Genomic DNA, 19,790 nt, shown 5'->3' with positions numbered 1-19,790 from the left:
AATATAATGAGGATATTAATACGCGGCTTTAATTTCCCGGTTGATCTGTACAACAGAATAGGTGGAGACTTCAGAGGTAAGTGTGATAATTCATACAGTCGATTAGTGATCAGTCAGTATCCATTGGTTGCTTTATAAGATCTAGTGATTCGAAAAGGAAATGGACTAAATACTGTAAAGTAACGAAGTCTACTACTAGTTCCAGTTCGGGCCCAAATCTAGACATTGACGAGAGCGGAACTTCGAGTAGTGCTACGAGTAGTTCGGGTCGAAAGACGAAGAGATCGAAGGTCTCTGTCTCTAAAGTGAATATTTCGGCAGCATTCCGTGCATGTGTAACACCTTCGTAAAAACACTTCTGGTACATAGATGTTTTGATGCCTGATGAGAAGAAATGAACAAACACACATACTGAGATGGTTCCGGCTCACAATGTTAATGCATGGGAACAGGGGAGTTTAGTGGTGGAAAATGTCCCGATTTCACGTTCTGATTAAAATGACAGCCTTAAACAGTGGCGACGATTTAGGAGATAGTTGCTTCCCATTCTTTTGCCTCCACATTATCACACTTAGGCCTCTTAATGCTAAGTCTTGTCTACCAAGAGGAAGTAAACATTCCATGTCCCCCCCACCCCACATTTTGGAACCCAATTGCCACCACTGGCCTTAAACATACAATTGTGATACCCCTTTTAAAAATGGTGTTCAGCCCCCTCCGAAAGGAATTCCTGGATACGTGCCTGAAACTAGTTTGAAACGGCAGTGGAAGACAGGTAAAACGCGACGTAGCATATTTTTGGGTTTCAAATGACGTTCGGTGTTGCTTTCGAAATCCACTAGCTCTGAGCCTCAAAGCAAAATGACCAGAGCGCTCAAAAAGTAGTTTTCAGTAGTTATTCATGCACTCAGATTAACGTTTCTGAACACCAGTGTTATAACCAGAGAGGGCGTACCCAGTAGAATTACACTGTTTGTTCGGATTCCACTTTAAGCTGTAAGGCCAGCCCCCTAGGTTGGGGTGTAACTCACGTTCTTTGGACAAGATTCCCTAGAAACAATAATACTACTACTAATATATGTTGAATAATGAAAAGTGGGCAAAATATTGCACTAGATACTAAAATTAGAAGCCATATAGGAACAGTTTGTGTCCAGCCAGCCACGAGGTTCTAAAAAGGCCTTAAACCGCCCCTCACCCATCAACCTTTCCCGCGGCGAACTGGAGAAAAGGGCTTGTGGATGGTCGAAGGAGGGGAGAACTTATGGGAGGGGAGTATTATTTTACTTGTTCTCTTGCGAGTATCAAACTTCCGATGGCGTTGAGAAACACATGGACGAAAAGAGGGCACGTTGAAGATTTTATTTGTCGTCGGAAAGGTCGAAAACTCCCATTTGATTAGCCGTAACTTGAAGTTGTCGAGTTTTTTCCTTCATGGGAATGCGTGGCATTCTGAAAATACTTATTCATCGTATTTTTCAAACATTGTATCTAGCTTAGTAATCAACATGAAAAACCGCTTCCACTTGCAGCATGGGGAGAAATTCATGCCCTCTTGCATTGTCGTTTTTTTGGTAGCGGTACCCATTCCGACAATATTGAAATAAGTGCATACCATGTGCGAAAGTGTCACTCTTCCCCTTAACGAAATTCTTGACATGTCAGTGCTCGAAGTGAGAAGCAACATTCATTGCCCTTTAAGCCAACATGGAGCATTATCAATTTGAGCAATTATTTTTGCAAAAATATAGTTATTTTAGCTTCTATAAATATAACTGCACATATGAAAGCTATTATCAGTGTTCCTAGAAAGCGTAGCCTTTTGTCAGTCCATGTCACATTCACAGCATTTTACCATACCAAGGTACAAGTATATTTGGGAATCTGTAACAGCCAGTGCATATGTAAGCCCCCCTCCCCTTTCCTTCCTTCAATAATACCATCTCTCTATTTGTTAAGTCGATATCATGTATCGAACGTTCTTTCTTGGTTTTTACTGAAGGACGCACACATGTAATGTTTGCTTAAGGTGTGAACTTCAAAATATGAAACTACATGTGTGCACTTAACAATTCAGTTTTCCAAATCAGAGGTATATTTGTTGAAGTTTAACACTGCATTTATTATAGGGCGAGTACAAATTAGCCTCGAAAAGAAGCAATTAACATTACATATTCATGAGTTGCAGCATACAGGCTGACAGTTATGCAGTTTGGTTTTAAGGAAGTCAGAAGTAAGAAATCTATTATAATGTAATTCAATGACCTCTGAGTCTTCTCAGCCACCGTTCCAGGAACACACATGCCAAATGAAACATTTCACAAAGGAGAGAATGTTTGGTAAAAGATCAACCTTATTTGAGTCTGAAAGTTCTGGATTTGAGTTGCAACTAGAGCATGAAGTGTTCCATTGTTTTTGTACTTTTATATATTTATTATAATGTATATTCATCATCATCACAGAAATTAATATAAGTTAGTACAAAAAGGCAATTTTACATAAAAAAAACCTAACACAACCGCAGTTTTTCTCTTATTAAAAGTACGACTTACGTGTAGTTTCCTTTTTTTCCTAATCTGAGGATCTGCGGTTCTAGAACTGCCCAATAGGTCTGAAATATCTTATTACAGAGAAGGAAATGAGAAATACAATGTGAACAATTTTTTAATCATTTTAGCAATGACTGTAGTACAAAATTGTGTACACAACTAACCCTGAGACTATGTATATTATAGAGTGGGATGCATAAATATTACCAAGCAAATTGGCTATCACTATGTTTATTCTATTTGTTTTATACAACGGAAGTTTTAAACTGTGAAACAAAATTCCAAATAATCTGCTGACAAATTTTGCACCAGCACACAAAAATTCATTTCTTAAAATCATGCAGAATACAAGAGAAAAATTAACGAAAATAGTCGTGGACAATCTGTTAGTTATTGGTGTGTATAAATTAAATGTGCTTACTTTCCAGCACAGGTGGTATATATATTCTGTAATGAACATTAGAGTAAAAAAAACACAGAATATAACTTCAGATCACCTTTTGTTAATTTATTATGAGTCATTTAAAGTGATTTGATATGGTAAAGGTTCAAAGCTACATGGGCACAAATTATCTATCATTATTTTCAATCTCTTAATATGCTTTACCCTTGCATGGGTGAATTTATACCGAAGTTGTTTATTCTGACTATTTCAAGTTATTACTATTCAGCTACAAACTTCACATATGTGGAAATTCTGTTAGACTGTGAAATCATAGAATACTTCTTTTGTTCCAGTTGATTGATTTGAATGTCTATTTATTTTTTTAGATATACTGAACTTGCTAGTATTATTTCAGCTTATGTTAACATGAGAGAGAGTGCATGTAATTGGCTCCAGAATAATGTTTTAAGGCCATTTTTCGTAACTGCAATTTGTTAACGTTATTGTTATTGAATGCCATTTATATCTTTCATGATACTTTCAAATATTTTCATAATAATAATAATTATTATTATTATTATTATTCTTTGCAGAAAGATGACACATCACTTTTGGCTCAGTTCTTCTATGCTGACGAAGCTTTAAATATTGTGGCGGCGGAATTAGATAGTTTTGATGGGCGTAAAGATCCAGAACGCTGTACGGCATTGGTGAATCATCTTCGTCAATGCCAAGACAAAGTAAGTGCAGTATTTTGGTAACATTATTTTCGTATAAATTAGGTTAATATGAAATAATTTGTACACCATAAAAATCTTTTTGAAGGAGGGTCTATATATACCATAATGACAGTTTTTCTAAACGTGCAGAGATATGTGTGTGTCTGGGTGGGTGGGTGGATGCAAACAAGACAATAATGATTTTTTTTTTTTTTTTTTTTTTTTTTGCTGTGTACCATCATTAATCCATGATGCAAGTTTTAATTGGAAACAGATCCAGTGATAAAAATAGAGACACAATTGTCCTCTTTTCCAGTTACATCTTTTCAATTTGGAAATAAATACTGAAAAACAAACGTAACTCAGAGTTTTGGTAATTGGTTCAGTGCGTATATCTATTCATTTCGTGTAATCTGTATCTGGTATTTCAGGATTGGAAATTGATTTGAAGCATTTGCGTGAAATATTAGATCTGTAGGAAGTAGAGGATGAATTTTCTATTGACATACGTTGTTTATATGGGTACAGATAGCATTTGATGATCGGTTCTAATTAATGTAAAAGTATATGAATGTAAATATCAACCCAAGGTCATATATGCATGTACAATACTAATGGTTATTTCAATACATTAAAACAAAACGTTTCATTCATGGAAATTTCATGTATAATCTTTTAGCATGATGCAAACTACATAAGTAAAGCTGAAACATTGCTACATAAAACTTATAGGCTTGTTTTATTTTATTTTAACGATTAATGTGTGCCATTAAGAAGAATGCACACACACATGAAGCTCCTTCAAGAAGGACCGAAGGAACTACAAACATTAAGGATTTCCAGGGTTGCTACATGTCTGGAAAACATGGAAAGATCAGGGAATTTTGCAGATCTGAAATTTACGTGCATTTTGGATTCTGCAAGATAAAAAGTTGCAAAATGAACAAGCAGTTCACTTCCACTTCTGGATTCTGTTCTTGTGATTCCACTCCAAAAAAAGATTCAGTTTAGATACTTGTTTCTTTCATTCTTATGATTCACAGTCTTGTGCAAAATTATGGTTCCTTCAAATTTCTGTAATAATTTTTCACTTTTATAATACTAGATATTAGAAAGAATATCAAAGTAAAACTTGCAGTCCAGATATCTGATTGATAACTAAAGTACATTCACAATATGATCATAATTATTGGAAAGGTTGGTGAAGATGAGGTTATCGTCTATTTTTTTTATGTATATTCCTATGGAATTCCTATATGCAACAAAAAATTCTCCAGATGCAGTATACTTATAAATGTAAGCAAAAAAAGCAGCATTTTCTACGACACTATAAATCCGCCAGAAAATGAAAATTTGTGTATGGTTTATGAACTTTTTCTGTTGTTTTTATATTGTGGAGATCTGTTATGGTGAAATAATGTAACTCTGTTACGTTAGCCTGAGGGCCAGATGCACGTGATTGTAGCACCCAATACATTTGATGCTGATTGTAATTTTACATTTTACTCTTCGAATTTTCATGTATTCTTGGGTGTGTAGAATGAAATTTTGCTAAAAAAAAGTTGTGAAGGTGAATATTCATTTAACGGATTATATATTTAATTGAAAAACACAAGGTTCAAAATCAAAAGCAAAAATCATGATGATAAACATGTCTGGAAAACCTGGAAATGTCAGGGAATTTCATAATCAAAAAATCGTAGCAACCCTGATTTTCTTGTTGTAGCTTGCAGTTATTATTGCAGTGTCAGAAATATGATGAATGTGGTCTGATATGGTATGTGTGATATGTCTTGTAATCAAAGATTTAGTACTTTGGACTGTAATTAAAAATCTTTGCATTTGAAGAAGAAACACAAGAAGCCACCTCTCCCTTGCTCTCAAGGCAGCGTGAACTAGTCTTAATGTGGTAATTTTGTTGCCCAGTGGAAGCTGGTGGCTATGGAGTTAGGTGAAGGGCTCGTAGGAAAAACGTAATGGGGTAATGTAAACAAGATTCAGGTTTCCCTTAAAACTGCATGAAAAGATGGCACTGGTAACAAAACTTGCTCAGTTCAACTCCTTGAAGCGCAGTAGGTTCCTTTCTCGGTCTGTAGCTCTGCAGTCGCTTATGGCAAAGCTTACAGCACAAGCACTTACGTCACAGTTGTCAAAGCAATGGCTAGCTTTGTGTGCATGGATATAGCTTTTCCAGCTAGAGCTCTGCACTTCTGGATGGATCGGTGTGGTAAAACCTTTTTTCAAGGGTAACAGACTACAATGCGCAAATATGTTTCTTTCAACACTAATATACAAGAAGGATAATTTTATATAAGAACATTTTGTGCATTAAAATATGGTGAAGTGCCACTGTACCTACTTCACCTGAATAGCTGCCACTGTTGTTGCCAGGGTGCTTGATTATTTGAGCTTGACCTTGTGCTTGCCCCAAGCATGAAATTCAAAGAATGGAGCAGGAAACTGTCCCCATTCCCTTAGATCACTCCTCTCTCCCAGACATCTACGTCCCAGTCCCCATGTTTTGAACTCTTAGAAATATCCATCTAAATTCTAAACAAATTTATGTGCAGAAATGCATTTGTGTGTGTGTGTGACTGTTGCTACCGAGATTGGCATATATGTACATTACATCACCTGTATCAGCTGTCTACCGATTATCTAGGGGTTTCTAGTAGGCAGCCGATCCACAAACCAGCAACATACTTTATACTTATTAGTAGCTTGCATGCACATACAACCTGTCAGGATCACACAATGACTGTTCATGGAGATAGTTTTGAACAGTGCTTGAAAAGTTTTCTTCGGAACTAGGCACCAGGAAACTACCTACTAGCAACTGTGCATACTATAAGAAGCTGAGCAGCATCACAGAATTCAAAACATGGCTTGAATCATGTGAGCATTTAATTACGAAGTGCTTGCCAAAAGATAGCGGGAAGATGGGGCTGAGGGACAAAGAGGAAGAAATTGTTACTGATTCTATGGAATGTTCACAACGTTGATAAAAAATAAATCATTTACACTGTACTGCAATTTGAACTTAGAATCTTCAAAATTTCGTACATGCAAATTTTAAAAAATGGCAATATTACAGCAAAACATCATAGTCATCAGAATGAAATTTTCAGTCGCCTTGGCGACCGGAATTTTTCAAGCCCTGGTTTTGTATACAATTTATTTACACACATCTCCCCTTCCGATGCATCATGCTCTACATTGTTACAAACCGTATTTGTTTTTGTGTAAGTGTATTATTATTATTTCATATTTGCATGTGAATGTATATGTTTGTGTGATCTGGCCAGAATCCTAATTAGGGTTAGTTATTTAAAAGTGTAGAGAGTTCTGTATTCTTGGATTTCTTCCATGGTTCTCAAGAGTTCAAAGAGACAATAGAATTTGAATTTTAAGCCCTCCCCCACTCTACGAGGGAGTTGTATAAATATGGCCTCTCTGACAGAGGACAGAGAGTGTGCGAAACTTCAGCAGCCTCCCATGATTTTCGAAGCATCCTGGTGCTTCCACCGATGCCAGGTTCCACACTGTGGTTCAGCCACGGGGCTCACATTAGAGAAACTATGTACATAATGTAAAATAGAGAACCGAAATGGGAGAATCAGAGCCTTGTTTGTTTTGTAAATATATGTATAAAGCTCATTTCTGCTAGTTTGAGCAATCACCCTGCATCGTAAATTCAGTAAGTTCTTGCCTATCAATCTGTTCTTTGGTTCAGAGTGCTCTGGTGAGGAATATGATGAAAAGCCAGGGCTTTCAAGCCAATTAAGTTGTTAATTTGTTTTTTCCTGCCCAAAGTGACCTCCTAAGGGTGGTGTGTTGCGGAACAATGTTGCCTCTCCCTCGACTACAAGAAAATCACTTTTATGGAGGTTGTTCGTGTGAACTATTTATCATAGCGACACACCTGTTATTGGAACAGATTCTTTGAACTGTATGCAAGTTTCTGGAAAAGAGCTTGAAATTCTACTTGAAATCATCTTGTTTTTAGTTGATTAATCTTAATACCTGCTGTATGACAGACACTATATTTGTAATGAGTAGAAACTTTTGTATAATTAAAAGAGTTTTTTTCTTTTCACAAATACTTTCAGGTTCTAACCATTTGTAACCGAATAATGGACCAATTAATTCCGGATGAAAGAGCTAATCGAGATTTTAGAGTTAAATTTCCAGACGATGTTATGCAGGAAAACCTGGCAGGACAATTGTGGTTTGGAGCTGAGGTAATTATAATAAGAGGATATGAAATAATATATTTTAAATTTGATTTCTCTGTTGCATGTATTTATACACCGTGATTCATAAGTCCATGAAACATTTAAGAAACTATGCAATTGATACTGGTAAATTTGATGCCTATATAACAAACATCCGGGTTTTATAAGAAACTGATGTGGGCATAGCTACCATGGTTTGCCACTAGGAGCCACTTGTAGCAAATATAACACTAAGCAAGATATGGCATTTTGTGTGTTGGAATGTGAAAGAACTTTGTGACTTCTTCCCCTGCACAATGGCCATGTGATAAGGCATCATTCTTTTGGCTCCGGCTACAGGATGCACACAGGTTTGAGTCTCCTGGGGGGAAGTGTGGTAAATTTTCTCTTGAGATTTCGGCCTGTGTATGGGATGGGTGTCGCCCACCATTGCGAGGAAATCGGGAAGCTACGAATGAGTAGTGTCACTCGGTCACAGAAACCTATGAGGTCTAGGGGTTCGTTGTGCTGACCATACGTCACCCCATAACTGGTTGGTTGATCTCCCACCTCGGCCGATGGGACTAAGGCTGGCAGTCGGTAGGTAGGCGGTGACCCTCATGGGCTGTTCTGCCACGGGTTATTTATTATTATACTGTCTTTGTGCTCTCACTCCTCGACTAATCTCCAGGAATTTTGTAAACATATCACCACGGCTGTGGCACTGATTGACTGATAATATGCTAACATGGCCATGTGGGATGAAATGCTGTATCGGTTTAGATGTCGGCCGTTTCAGCAAAGGTGCACACATAGAGCATTTGTGAAGAGTTTGTAGTTTTATCACTGTCACTTGTATCACATATCTGTAGTAAATTTCTTAAATGTTTCACAGACTTACGAATCGCCCTGTACCAGTCAGATTTTTGTATTATGTGATTTTTACTGGTTGATTTTCATGGCCATAAAATATAATTTACCTAAGATTTCATGCTACATGTCAACATCATAACCTTAACTTGCACAATATTCCCAACAGGTACCTTACTAAGAAAACATTTTCCAACTAGACATTGCTCCAGTTTTTTTTTTTTTTTTTTTAATAGTTAACATTGGTTAAAAGGGAACTAGATCCAAGAAAGTATCACTGTACAGTGGCCAACTGATTCCTACTTCCCAGGTCTTTTGCAGAAAGATCTAGTTTTCTTAGCCAATTTTATCCATGTTTTCACTTGAAACAGTGCGATCTAAGTAGGTAGATCCAAAAATTTGGAGGAAAACTGAAGTAAGGTACATTTTCGTACTAGTGTGTAGATTTTAGAATATAAGTGAGAAGTGACAGTTTTTCTGAAAAAAAGAAAGAAACAAACAAATCTCTCTCACCCCTCCCCCCTTCAAATATGGACTCTAAATCAACATAATTTTTTGTGTTACAGGCTTTTCTCACTCTAGGAATGTGAGTGAAAAATTCAGGCTTAACCAGAACTCGAGCCCAGATCTTTGGCATATCGTGCAATTGCTGTACCAACTGAGCTACATAGCTAGCCATGGCTTCTAATTTTTCACTGTCGCTGTTTTACCTGGCGAACACAGGGCTGGCTCGGTAGCTCAGTTGGTAGAACAATGGCATGGTATGCCAGAGATCTGGGCTCGAGTCCTGGTCAAACCTGCATTTGTCTCTGAAATTACTACATAGTTCATCTCCTGGGTGTGCCAAATCATAAGGTAATTTCCTCACTCTGTTGGTGTATATTCATTTGCATTACTTTCCAGTTATGTCAGGAAGAAAGTTTTCCCTTGGGTTTTTTTCTTGGATGACTGATTGCTACTTCTCATTCTTCCCATGAAAATTAGCACAATTCTTATGCCAAAACATACTTGGCTCCTTGCAAGTCACCTGTCTGGACTTTACTGAGCTTCCAAAATCACTACCTTACAAGGCAAAACTGTGCAAATTGCAGTATGTGAATTTTCCCACACATTATACTAATCATGAGAAGAGCCTGTATCAACTACAAGAGTCAGTCATTTTAGTTATGCAGATCCTGAGGCATATTATATGCTTACTCTGTAACCAAAATTGTTTACATGAATCTAAGAAGCCAGGGAAAAATTGCAAATGTTAGTGTGAAGCACCAGTGCTCCAGTCACAATGAACAATATAATAATTAAAAACTATAAAGCCAAAGTCACAATATGTACCTTTGTTTCTTCGTAATCCCAATTTTTGGATTGACCTTGGTGCTTCAGGAATGATCATTGTGATTCTGTAGTAACTGCAGGAAATGACAGGCCAATCCACCAGCATGATCATGGGATCAGGTGTTATCCCATTTAACTGTTTTAAGTAATTTTGATCATGTTTCAACCGTTTTTCTTCTATGCTTTGTACTTATTTCCTATCCCTGAACAATCTTTTTGCACAAGAGTTGAAATACAAGGTTGATAAGAACATTAACATTAATTCACAAATATAGTGTCTCCCAGAAAGGTTCGCCGAGATTCTAGAGATAAACAAAAAAGGGTCTTATCAATGGGCTTTGCAATAATTTCTGCTTGTGAATATTGTAAGCATAGAAGAAGAAAGTAAGTCGTGGAGCAGTGGTTGAACAGAAACACAGTTGCATGGAAAGAAATTTAAAAAATAAAATAAGATTGGAAGCAGGCGACTTTTCCTTGAAATGAAAATATCTACTTGTTTGAAGGATTTTTTTAGTAGAAAAGTAATATAATATCAAGAGATATAAATTTTTGGAAGAAACATCTATATCCAAAGTTTTGGCAGAAAATATTTGAACTCTACTAGTTTCCTCTTTTCGTTATAGCTATTTGAAAATGTTACTTTTTCATTTATTTTTTTTAAATTTGAGCCTCTATATATCGGAGCGAGATTATTAAGAAAAATAATAAAATCTTTGGATATATATATTTCCTCTAAAAAATTATTACCCTGCACCTTGATTTTTGTTCAGAATTGAACATCAATTTTGACCTTAAATTTCAGCCATTCAGCCATTTTCATTAGAGATGATGGAAAAAAGCACAGAACATGAAATAAAGCTTGAAATGTACTGAAAACAATGTTGTTTGCCACAGCTTTGTCATTTTTCTTAGCTGAGTTATCATAATTATCGCAACTGTCTGCAAAGGCCAAAAATACCCAGTCATGATACAAAAAATGGATACCATTATTAAACAAAGTAAAGTTTTAGAAAAATAATGCCTGCTTTGAACTACCCCTGCATAGGGGTTAGAACGACAAAAAATTGTTCAAAACACTAAAAAGCACACAAACAGCACGATAAAAAAGCACTTTAGCAGTTCTTCCGATCTTTCGAGTTCCGCTGCGGAACTTCAACCACGTCCTTTCTGTCGCCCCTCGACCAGCCCTGATGATGATTCCGTGGAATCGAAAGCTCGGAAGAACTGCTAAAGTGATTTTTTATCATGCTGTTTGTGTGTTTTTTATGGGTTTTAACAAATATGTTGCTGGCATGTAAGGTAAGAAGTTTTCTATTGTCATAAAACAACAAAAGTATTGAAAATTTTTAAAATGGTCAAGCAACCAGTACTGGACCGTTCGCTGTGGACTAACCCATTTGCATTCTAGACAAAAACTGTGGTCTTGTGAGCTAGAAGTGAACAAACATCATATAAATGTTTCTCCCATGTATTCAACATTTCTAACAATACTGGTAATTCGTGAGTGTTTTAGGGCCATTTGTCAAAAATATAACTGTGTGCCAATGGAAAAAATGGTTGATACTAAAACCTGTGATATTTTTAATATGAACAATATTACCTTTCTGATTGTTTACTATTATGCTGAACATGCATTGATTATGCTGTGTGACAATTTTCATCGTGGTAAAACCTGGGACCCCCTATCAAACAATTACCAGAAGTGGAGTGTCTTTCATCACAAAATATTACTTTATTTAAATATTTTTCTGCTTTCTGAATAGGTAAGAGTGGTAATATAGTCATTTTCTGTTAGGACTGTCCTTCTCCTCTCCAACAATACCTAATTCATCACAATACTCCACATAGTTTCCGAGATATGACCAGTTTTGTGTCACATGGTGCATTCATTCATCCACCCAATTTCTGAAAGTCTTCAAATTTTCAAAAAATTATAACTTTCGACATATTTGTTGGACAAGTCTAATATTACATATGTGCCATATTGGACCAAGTATCCATCAGTAAAAAAAGAAACATTGAAGCAAATCCATGACTATGAAGCAACCTGCTCTGGGTGTTTCATACTGAATAACCCATCAGTGTTTCCTAACCAAGGTGGAGAATGGTGAAACGGGTGACCTTAGCCATGTGTGGCATATTTTCTTTTCCATTGCTGTCATGTTTGTTCCAAGTTTAAACTCGTACAGCATACAGGCCCTTATCACACTGTTTTGAATACTACCCATGCTTCACCGATCCTCATTGATGTTCATGTTGAACTGCACCGATCATAACCTGCCTGTTTGAACCTGCATACATCCACTAACAATTTTACTATTGTCTTATCTGTCTAACCTTGGAACTTTCAGTGTGCAGACCACGACATTTGACATTGTCAGAAACCAAGTTGGATTGATTTAAATCGCGATTTAAATGAAGGTGTAAATCAGGTATTTTTTTAAAAAAGATTTAAATCACTTGAAATAAATCATTTATCGAATAATGTACATAAGGATTTTGTAGACATCAGAATCACTCTTTGTGAAAGTACATTAATCTTGAAATTATTTAATGATTATTATTAGGCACTAAGAAAGGAAAAGATAGGAAACAGAATAATGTACCGATGGTGTGAAGCTCATAGGAAAGAAAATGTAATATGTAAACTGTAAATACACTTACATTTCCTCTTGATTTAAAATGTAATAATTTGTATAGGCAAAAATAGTAAAAAAAATTTGTAAAAAAATATATTAATCATGTTAAAGTGTAAATAGTGTCAGCATCATTAAACTGTAAATGAACATGGCAGATGATATTTTCCAAACCATCATTAAAAAAAATTGCCAAAATTCAGCAACAAATGCTATAAAAAATATTTTAAGTTACAATTATATAGTATATCAAGAATGTTTATTTTCACTGGAAGAAAAATTAGTGAAATTTTTAGTTTCATTAATACACTCAACAAATATTTTCACAGTATCAGAAACAGAAACATCATATTTATATCATTATACATAATCATATGTACAGATGGGGGACAAAATAATACGAACACCTGTGAAAAAGTATGCCACATTTCACACCGGCAGTACAGCAGCAACACCTGGCACTGAAGTCTGCCACCTAGTGGCTGTGAAGGGGAAGGTATTAGTTTGCCAACAGCAGTCATTGGTGGTGCATTCGTCTATCATACGCTCTCAAGAGACATTGCAATGTCAGACCTGACAGAGTTCCAAAGAGGCATGATTGTTGGAGCACGTTCAGCTGGAGCCACGGTGACTGAAACCTCAAAGCTTGTTGGGTGTGCAAGGAGCACAGTATCAGCCGTTATGACAGCGTACACAACACAAGGTAAGATGGCGTCTTCAAAGCACAACAGTGGACGAAAGACAAAGCTTGCTGCTCGGGATAGGAGGGTGTTGAAGCGCATAGTGGCCCGAAAGCACAAGCAATCGTTATCCGAGATAACATCTGAAATGAACAGGCATCTCCAGGACCCCATTTTAACCAAAACTGTCAAAAGGGAACTCCATGCTACAAACATTCATGGCCGAGTGGCAATTCATAAGCCATTGGTGACATCACGTAATGCTGTCAAGTGACGCCAATGGTGCAGAGCTCACAGAAGTTGGTCCCCACAGCAGTGGCAACAAGTCATCTGGTCTGATGAATCAACATTCACGTTATTTCAGGCCACGGGGCGCGTTTATGTGTGGAGAACGCCTCGAGATGCATTTCATCCTGACTGCCTCTTGCCGACTGTGAAGCATGGAGGTGGGTCCATTATGGTATGGGGCGCGATATCTTGGCATGGTGTGGGACCACTTGTTTTTCTGCATGGGAAGATCAATGCCAGTCACTATCGCAGCATTCTGGGGGATCATCTCCATCCTCTTGTCCAGACTTTATTTCCTGGGGACCGACCGCTTTTTCAAGACGACAACGCTCCTATCCACACTGCTGGGTCTGTCCAAACATGGTTTGAAGAACATGACGATGAAGTAGGACATCTTGAATGGCCCCCACAGTCTCCTGACCTGAACATTATAGAACATTTGTGGGATATTTTGAGTCCAAACTTCGTGCTCAAAGTCCGCCTCCAGCCACACTTTCGGAATTGGAGACTGCTCTGGAGGAAGAATGGCTCCATATTCCCCTAAACATTGTGCATGACCTCTATGCGTCCATCCCACGTCGCATACAAAGTGTACTTCAGTCACAGGGTGTTCCAACCCCCTATTAATAAAGATTTTCTCTACATTCACAGGTGTTCGTATTATTTTGTCCCCCATCTGTATATTTACGTATAATTTTTTATTTGCTTTAATCAAACTGATCAAATATTTTACAGGGGTGTTTATTAGAAAAAGCCTTTCTATAAAAAACATATATCTATATGTATCGTTCCAGAACCCATACAAGCAATTATAAGCATGTTTTTTTAAAAAAATTAAAAAATCAATTTAAAGAAAAATCATCAAAAATGATTTTTAAATATAAATCATGATTTTTATCCAACCTGTCAGAAACTGCCAGAACTTACTTGGGTACCTTTATAACTGTCTGGGTATCTGATACTAGGTCATTCAAATATGTTTTTTTCTTTTTTTACCAAATCCTTTATTGTCAAATACTTATTTGAACATGTCACCCTTAAAAGTACTCCCCTCCAGAGTCCATGCATTTTTTCCAACATTCTGGAAGCATCTCTATACCCTTTTCATAAAAGTTTTTCGGTTGGCTCTGTATCCACTCCCGAACACTGCCGATGATGGCATCATTATCCGCAAACCGCATGCCTTCAAAGTCTGATTTAAGCCTTCCAAACAGGTAGACAGGTAGAAATCTCTTGGGGCCAAATCAGGACTGTATGGTGGGTATGACAGAAGGTCCCATTTCAATTTGATGAGGGTTGCCGTAGTTGTTTTGGCTGTATGAGGCCGTGGATTGTCTGGAAGGAAGACTACCCACTTTCCACCTCTCTTCCACTTGGATCGGATCTTTTCCTTCACGTCTGTTGTCAGGAGTTGAGTAATAAGCTGCAGTGACTGTTCTGGCATCTTTAGAAAGTCTACATGGATAAACCCCTGCCAGCCCCCCCCCCCACACACACACACAAAAAAAAAAAGTTTCCATCACTTTTCCTAGGGAACGGGTCCTCCGTGCTTTCTTGGGTCTGGGAGAACCGGTATGCCACCACTCACGTGATGACTGCTGGGATAAAGTAGTGAACCCAGGTACTTACATCACTCAAACACACGGGTTCGTGAGAGAGACTCTTCCCCATACTGTAGTTTGAGTCTCTGCAAAATTTTAGATGGCTGGACGTTTTCTCTGAGAAATTTGATCACAATGCGTTGTGCCATGCTCCATGGCACCTTCTGTTCGCACATCACTCTAGCAACACTCAGACACAACTGAGCAGGTTCTAACCTGGACGGAGGGAGGATGGGGGGTGTGACTCTATTATCTTAAGGATGCACAACTGCTGTGCATGGCAGGATGTTTGAAAAAATCAGTCCCGGTCATATTTGAACCTAGTTGTTACATAGACTTGCCAAGTATGTTATTAGCTCTATCTATGTTAATGTTTACTTATTGAAGAAAAAAAAGTGCCGAGCTGATTTCTACATAAATAGTAGCATGAGTGAAGTAGTTTGTTTATCATAGAGTTGTGAAACCAGTTTTTTTTATTTTTGAGAATGTATATTCACATTTATTTCAGCTATATATTACCTGTCTGTATCAACGTAAGAGAAAAGAGTGTCAGCTAATTTTCTTTCTTCAAATTTATTTTTTCTAGTTTATAAACATAATCAATTAGAATTTTACATGTACTGTAAAGTATTTTGAGAGTTATTTTGTGTTGCAGTGCCTGGCTGCAGGATCCAGCATAATGAACCGGGAGACTGAAAGTGCCAATATGCGCCCCCTGGCGAAAGCATTAACAAAGTCACTGGAGAACGTCCGCAACATGCTTCGGGAACAGTGCTTCAGAAACCCTCCCGAGTTTGGAGAACGGCTCCAGGAAGCCCTGAAGATTTTTGATAGACTGTTTGCTGAGTTTGAATTAAGCTATGTGAGTGCCATGGTGCCTGTGAAGACTGTGAAGGAATATGAACTCCAGCAGAATGTGATAGTGTTATTCTCGGAGACTTTAGAGAGGTAAGTTTTTGCATCAGCTCTTTGCTCGGTTTTTTAAAGTCTTAGAATAGTCAGTCCTAAGCCATTTTTGTTAGAATAGTCAGTCCTAAGCCATTTTGAGATAAATTTTCATTTTTTCGAGCCAAAACATTATTTTCAATGACTCCCAAATTTGATTCCCAATGGGTGCATATATCAATGGTTAAAAGCCAGTGGCTGAAATATTTTGAATAGGTTTTTTTATTTTGACACCTATGTTAATCTACTAGATTACCACTTTTGGTAACTACTCAGTTCTTATGTCATAAATGTGGTGGAAAATTTACATGTCATCTTGGATGTTTTTCATGGAGGAACAAGCAGTTGGTTATTGATTTCAAATAATTGGAATTTGTATTACACTATAGGTTATTTTGTTTTGCATTTTCTGTCTTGAATTTAGCTTTAAGGATTGGAATGATGGGCAATTAGTTAAAATGCACAAGTTCGGTTGATTTGGTATATTTTACTTTGCTTTTCTGCCACTTTTGGCTAATTGCGAAGATGAGGATGACTGATGATACGATGAAACTCATGAAGGAACACTCGTAAAGAACACCCATGGCTGGGATTCAAACCTGGGACCCGTAGCATGCTGTGATTCAAGTATGAATCAACAGTCTTCGGCATGTACAAAACAAACTGTTGTGAGCAGTGGCAGCAACTATGATGGGTAGTGCCAATGTGATAAATAAAACACCAGCCCTCCACAATGCCCACCCCCACCCTCTCCTTGAGGTTCCGCCGCTGGCCAAGGTGTTTATCCTTGTTTCGTAATGTGGAAAACAATGTGTGTTTAAGTAATAACACACTAATCCGGTTGATCTACCCTCACTAACCTATCTTTATATACTACAGGACACTTCCCTAAAAACACAACAATTACAAGAGGAAGAGGAAAAACAAATCCTCTAATCTTATCCTCCCCCATGCACACGTATTCCAACTGGATGTCGAAAATATCCTAGACATTTGTTGTAAAAAGAAATTTTGGAAATGCCAAAGGAAACTTGCATCACCATAGGATTTTTTACTTTTATATTTTTAAAAAAAGTCTGGATGGCCCTCTAGGCGCATCTATTATCAAAATGTTAATTTAACTTTGGAAAAATACTAGGTTCATTTCTCCAAAAGTAGGCAGAAAAGTAGATAGTACCTTTCTCACGAATTACTTCCCCAACAGGTCTTACAAATCAGTCGTATTTAGCGACTTATCTCTGAAGGTTGCAACTGTGTCAACACTGCGAAAGTTCCTGCCCCCTGCCACTTTGTTCCCGGCTCATGGTGGAAATGTTCCTCACTGAGACTTCTTCAACCCTCTGCATGTGTGTCAAATTGGTTAGGCCAGCTCTTGGAAGGCTCTGACTGTTGCCTCGTGAGGGTACGAAACAGCTGGCGATGCAGCGAGGAGGTTGGGGGTGTCGTCATGTCAGCTTGACCGATTGCAAGATTCGAATCTCCTTGTCTGTAAACTATCAATGTATTCATTTAACAATACTTGGGCGAGGTATGCATTCCTTGTGAGGGTAGTGCCATGGCACGGTAGCTCTCCCCCTTGAGTTGCCGCTGGTTAAGACAAAATGACACATTTTCATTCCTGGAAATAGGCCGTCAATAGCTGTCACCTTGTAATTACTAAATGTGTCGTAGCCTATTACTGACACAGCAGTGACAAGAGAGAAATATTAATGTGTCTTATATGGGCTTATGACTTTCCCAAATAAGAAAAAATGTGTTGTGTGATATTATATAGTGAATAAATTATAGATAGATACAATATTAGTGAATAAAATGTACATTGATACTGTCTTCGCCATCAAACTGACTTTTTTAAAAAAATTCTCAAGTGATCTTTGTTATCTTACAATAGGTAGGTGTGTGTGTGTGTAATGTTAATATATGTTCATTACTCTTCTCTTCAGGGCCCTGAAGATGAAACTTCTTAGTCAAGAAATGGTAGATGATTATGACCCTGCGTTGATGTTCACAATACCTCGCTTAGCTATTGTTAGTGGACTACTCATCTTTCCAGATGGGCCGTTATGTCTGGACCGCACACCAAATGACATGTCGGAAATGTTTCGACCTTTTCGGGTAGGTTTATATTATTTTCAATGTTCCTTGTAGTTATTACAAGTCCCTAAAATGTGATTTTAATGATTAAAAAAATATATAAAGGTTATATCTGTTTCAATTAGCCATAGAGGGATAATGGTGCAATGGTGATAGTGGAAAATTCAACCAATACAGACATTCAAAGGATAAATATGTTGACTTTCAATACGTGTGTGGGGAATTGAGAGCATGTTTTTCCTGAAATATATTACTAGCAAACCATCCTTTACATACTTGTAGCAACAGTAGTTCAACACAAAGAAATAAATATGGCATCTTGCAAGATTAATATAATATCTGCTAATCCTGCTATAAATTTACTGATACTGGTAATTGCTGATATTCTGCCAATCTGATATAAAATTACACATGGTCTTCCTTCTTAATTATACTAACCAGGTGACTGCAATAGGTTTTGAGTTGAAAAAATAAAGTGACATTTGCTTTTCAAAGCTAGGATATACATGAATTATACAATTATGTTAATTTAAAAGAAAATAACTGGATGAATTTTGCAATCAGTTGCATATTATTTACAGAAATTGCCTACAATTACCTACAATTCTACTCATATACTGGTCTATATCGACATGACAACAACAGACATGTCAGGTAAAATTCCTCATGGTTGTTGCTCTGTGCTATGAAGACATAGGGAGATGCAGAGATGGTAGTACTAGGGTCATTTCATGCCAAACCATCCAATGGTGGTTGCATGACCATTTTAGAAAAATTTCATTTTTAGTACAAAGGTTTGTACATGTTTATAGATATCAAAATCGATGTTCAAAAAATTTATTGTTTAGTTCTCCTGGGGCAGCCATTTTTCCAACATGGCTTTTTTTGCTCATGTAGCAGTATACAGAAACCTTAATATCTCAAAAACCATTAAAGCTAGACACCTGAAACAAAATTCATTTTGTAGCTAATGAAGTATACTTCCTATGATATTCAGGTATGTTTTGCTTGAAATTGCATCATAAGTACAAAAATTATGGTGGAAAATGGGATAACAATAGTTTAAAAAAAATTGCATTTTTAAGCCCGATTTTTTTTTTTTTTTTTTTTTTTTTTTTTTTTTTTTAATGAAGGGGTTCAGTCTAAGGCTTTATTTTTTTTCATGTGTAGACCTACCTGCAGGGTGTCTCTAAATAAAATATCAGCACTTAGAAATCCAGCCCTTTTTTACAGCATGGGCTCAAACATGGCCGTTCATTGAATTTTGACAGTTTTCGGGGTTAAATATCTCAGATGGGTCCCTTTAAAAATTCTGAAATTTGTCACATAGGAAGCCCTTCATGAACCTAACTCACAGTAAAAATCTCAACTTTTAGATTCAACTCGTTTTGCTCAATATGAGGTAATGTATGTCACCTAATTTCTGACGTTGCAAAGTAAGGTTAAACTACATTCCATACTTAGAATAATGAAGTAT

At 37.1% G+C, this 19,790-nt stretch overlaps 1 protein-coding gene across 1 annotated transcript in view; it reads left to right on the top strand.

The window, feature by feature from the left end:
* The window catches only part of LOC146002827 (lateral signaling target protein 2 homolog), a 185,422-nt gene that overhangs the window by 136,469 nt on the left and 29,163 nt on the right, over positions 1 to 19,790 (top strand). The window contains exons 2-5 of the mRNA XM_083140792.1: positions 3,528 to 3,674; positions 7,763 to 7,894; positions 15,930 to 16,222; positions 18,163 to 18,334. Of these exons, the coding sequence (XP_082996918.1) occupies positions 3,528 to 3,674; positions 7,763 to 7,894; positions 15,930 to 16,222; positions 18,163 to 18,334 (744 nt within the window). The remainder of the gene's footprint in view (positions 1 to 3,527; positions 3,675 to 7,762; positions 7,895 to 15,929; positions 16,223 to 18,162; positions 18,335 to 19,790) is intronic.

This window comes from Lepisma saccharinum, chromosome 19, assembly GCF_977018435.1.
Source record: "Lepisma saccharinum chromosome 19, izLepSacc3.1, whole genome shotgun sequence".
Lineage (NCBI taxonomy): Eukaryota > Metazoa > Arthropoda > Insecta > Zygentoma > Lepismatidae > Lepisma > Lepisma saccharinum.
The sequence above is the reverse complement of the archived record's forward strand: the minus strand, read 5'-3'. Positions and strand labels throughout refer to the sequence as shown.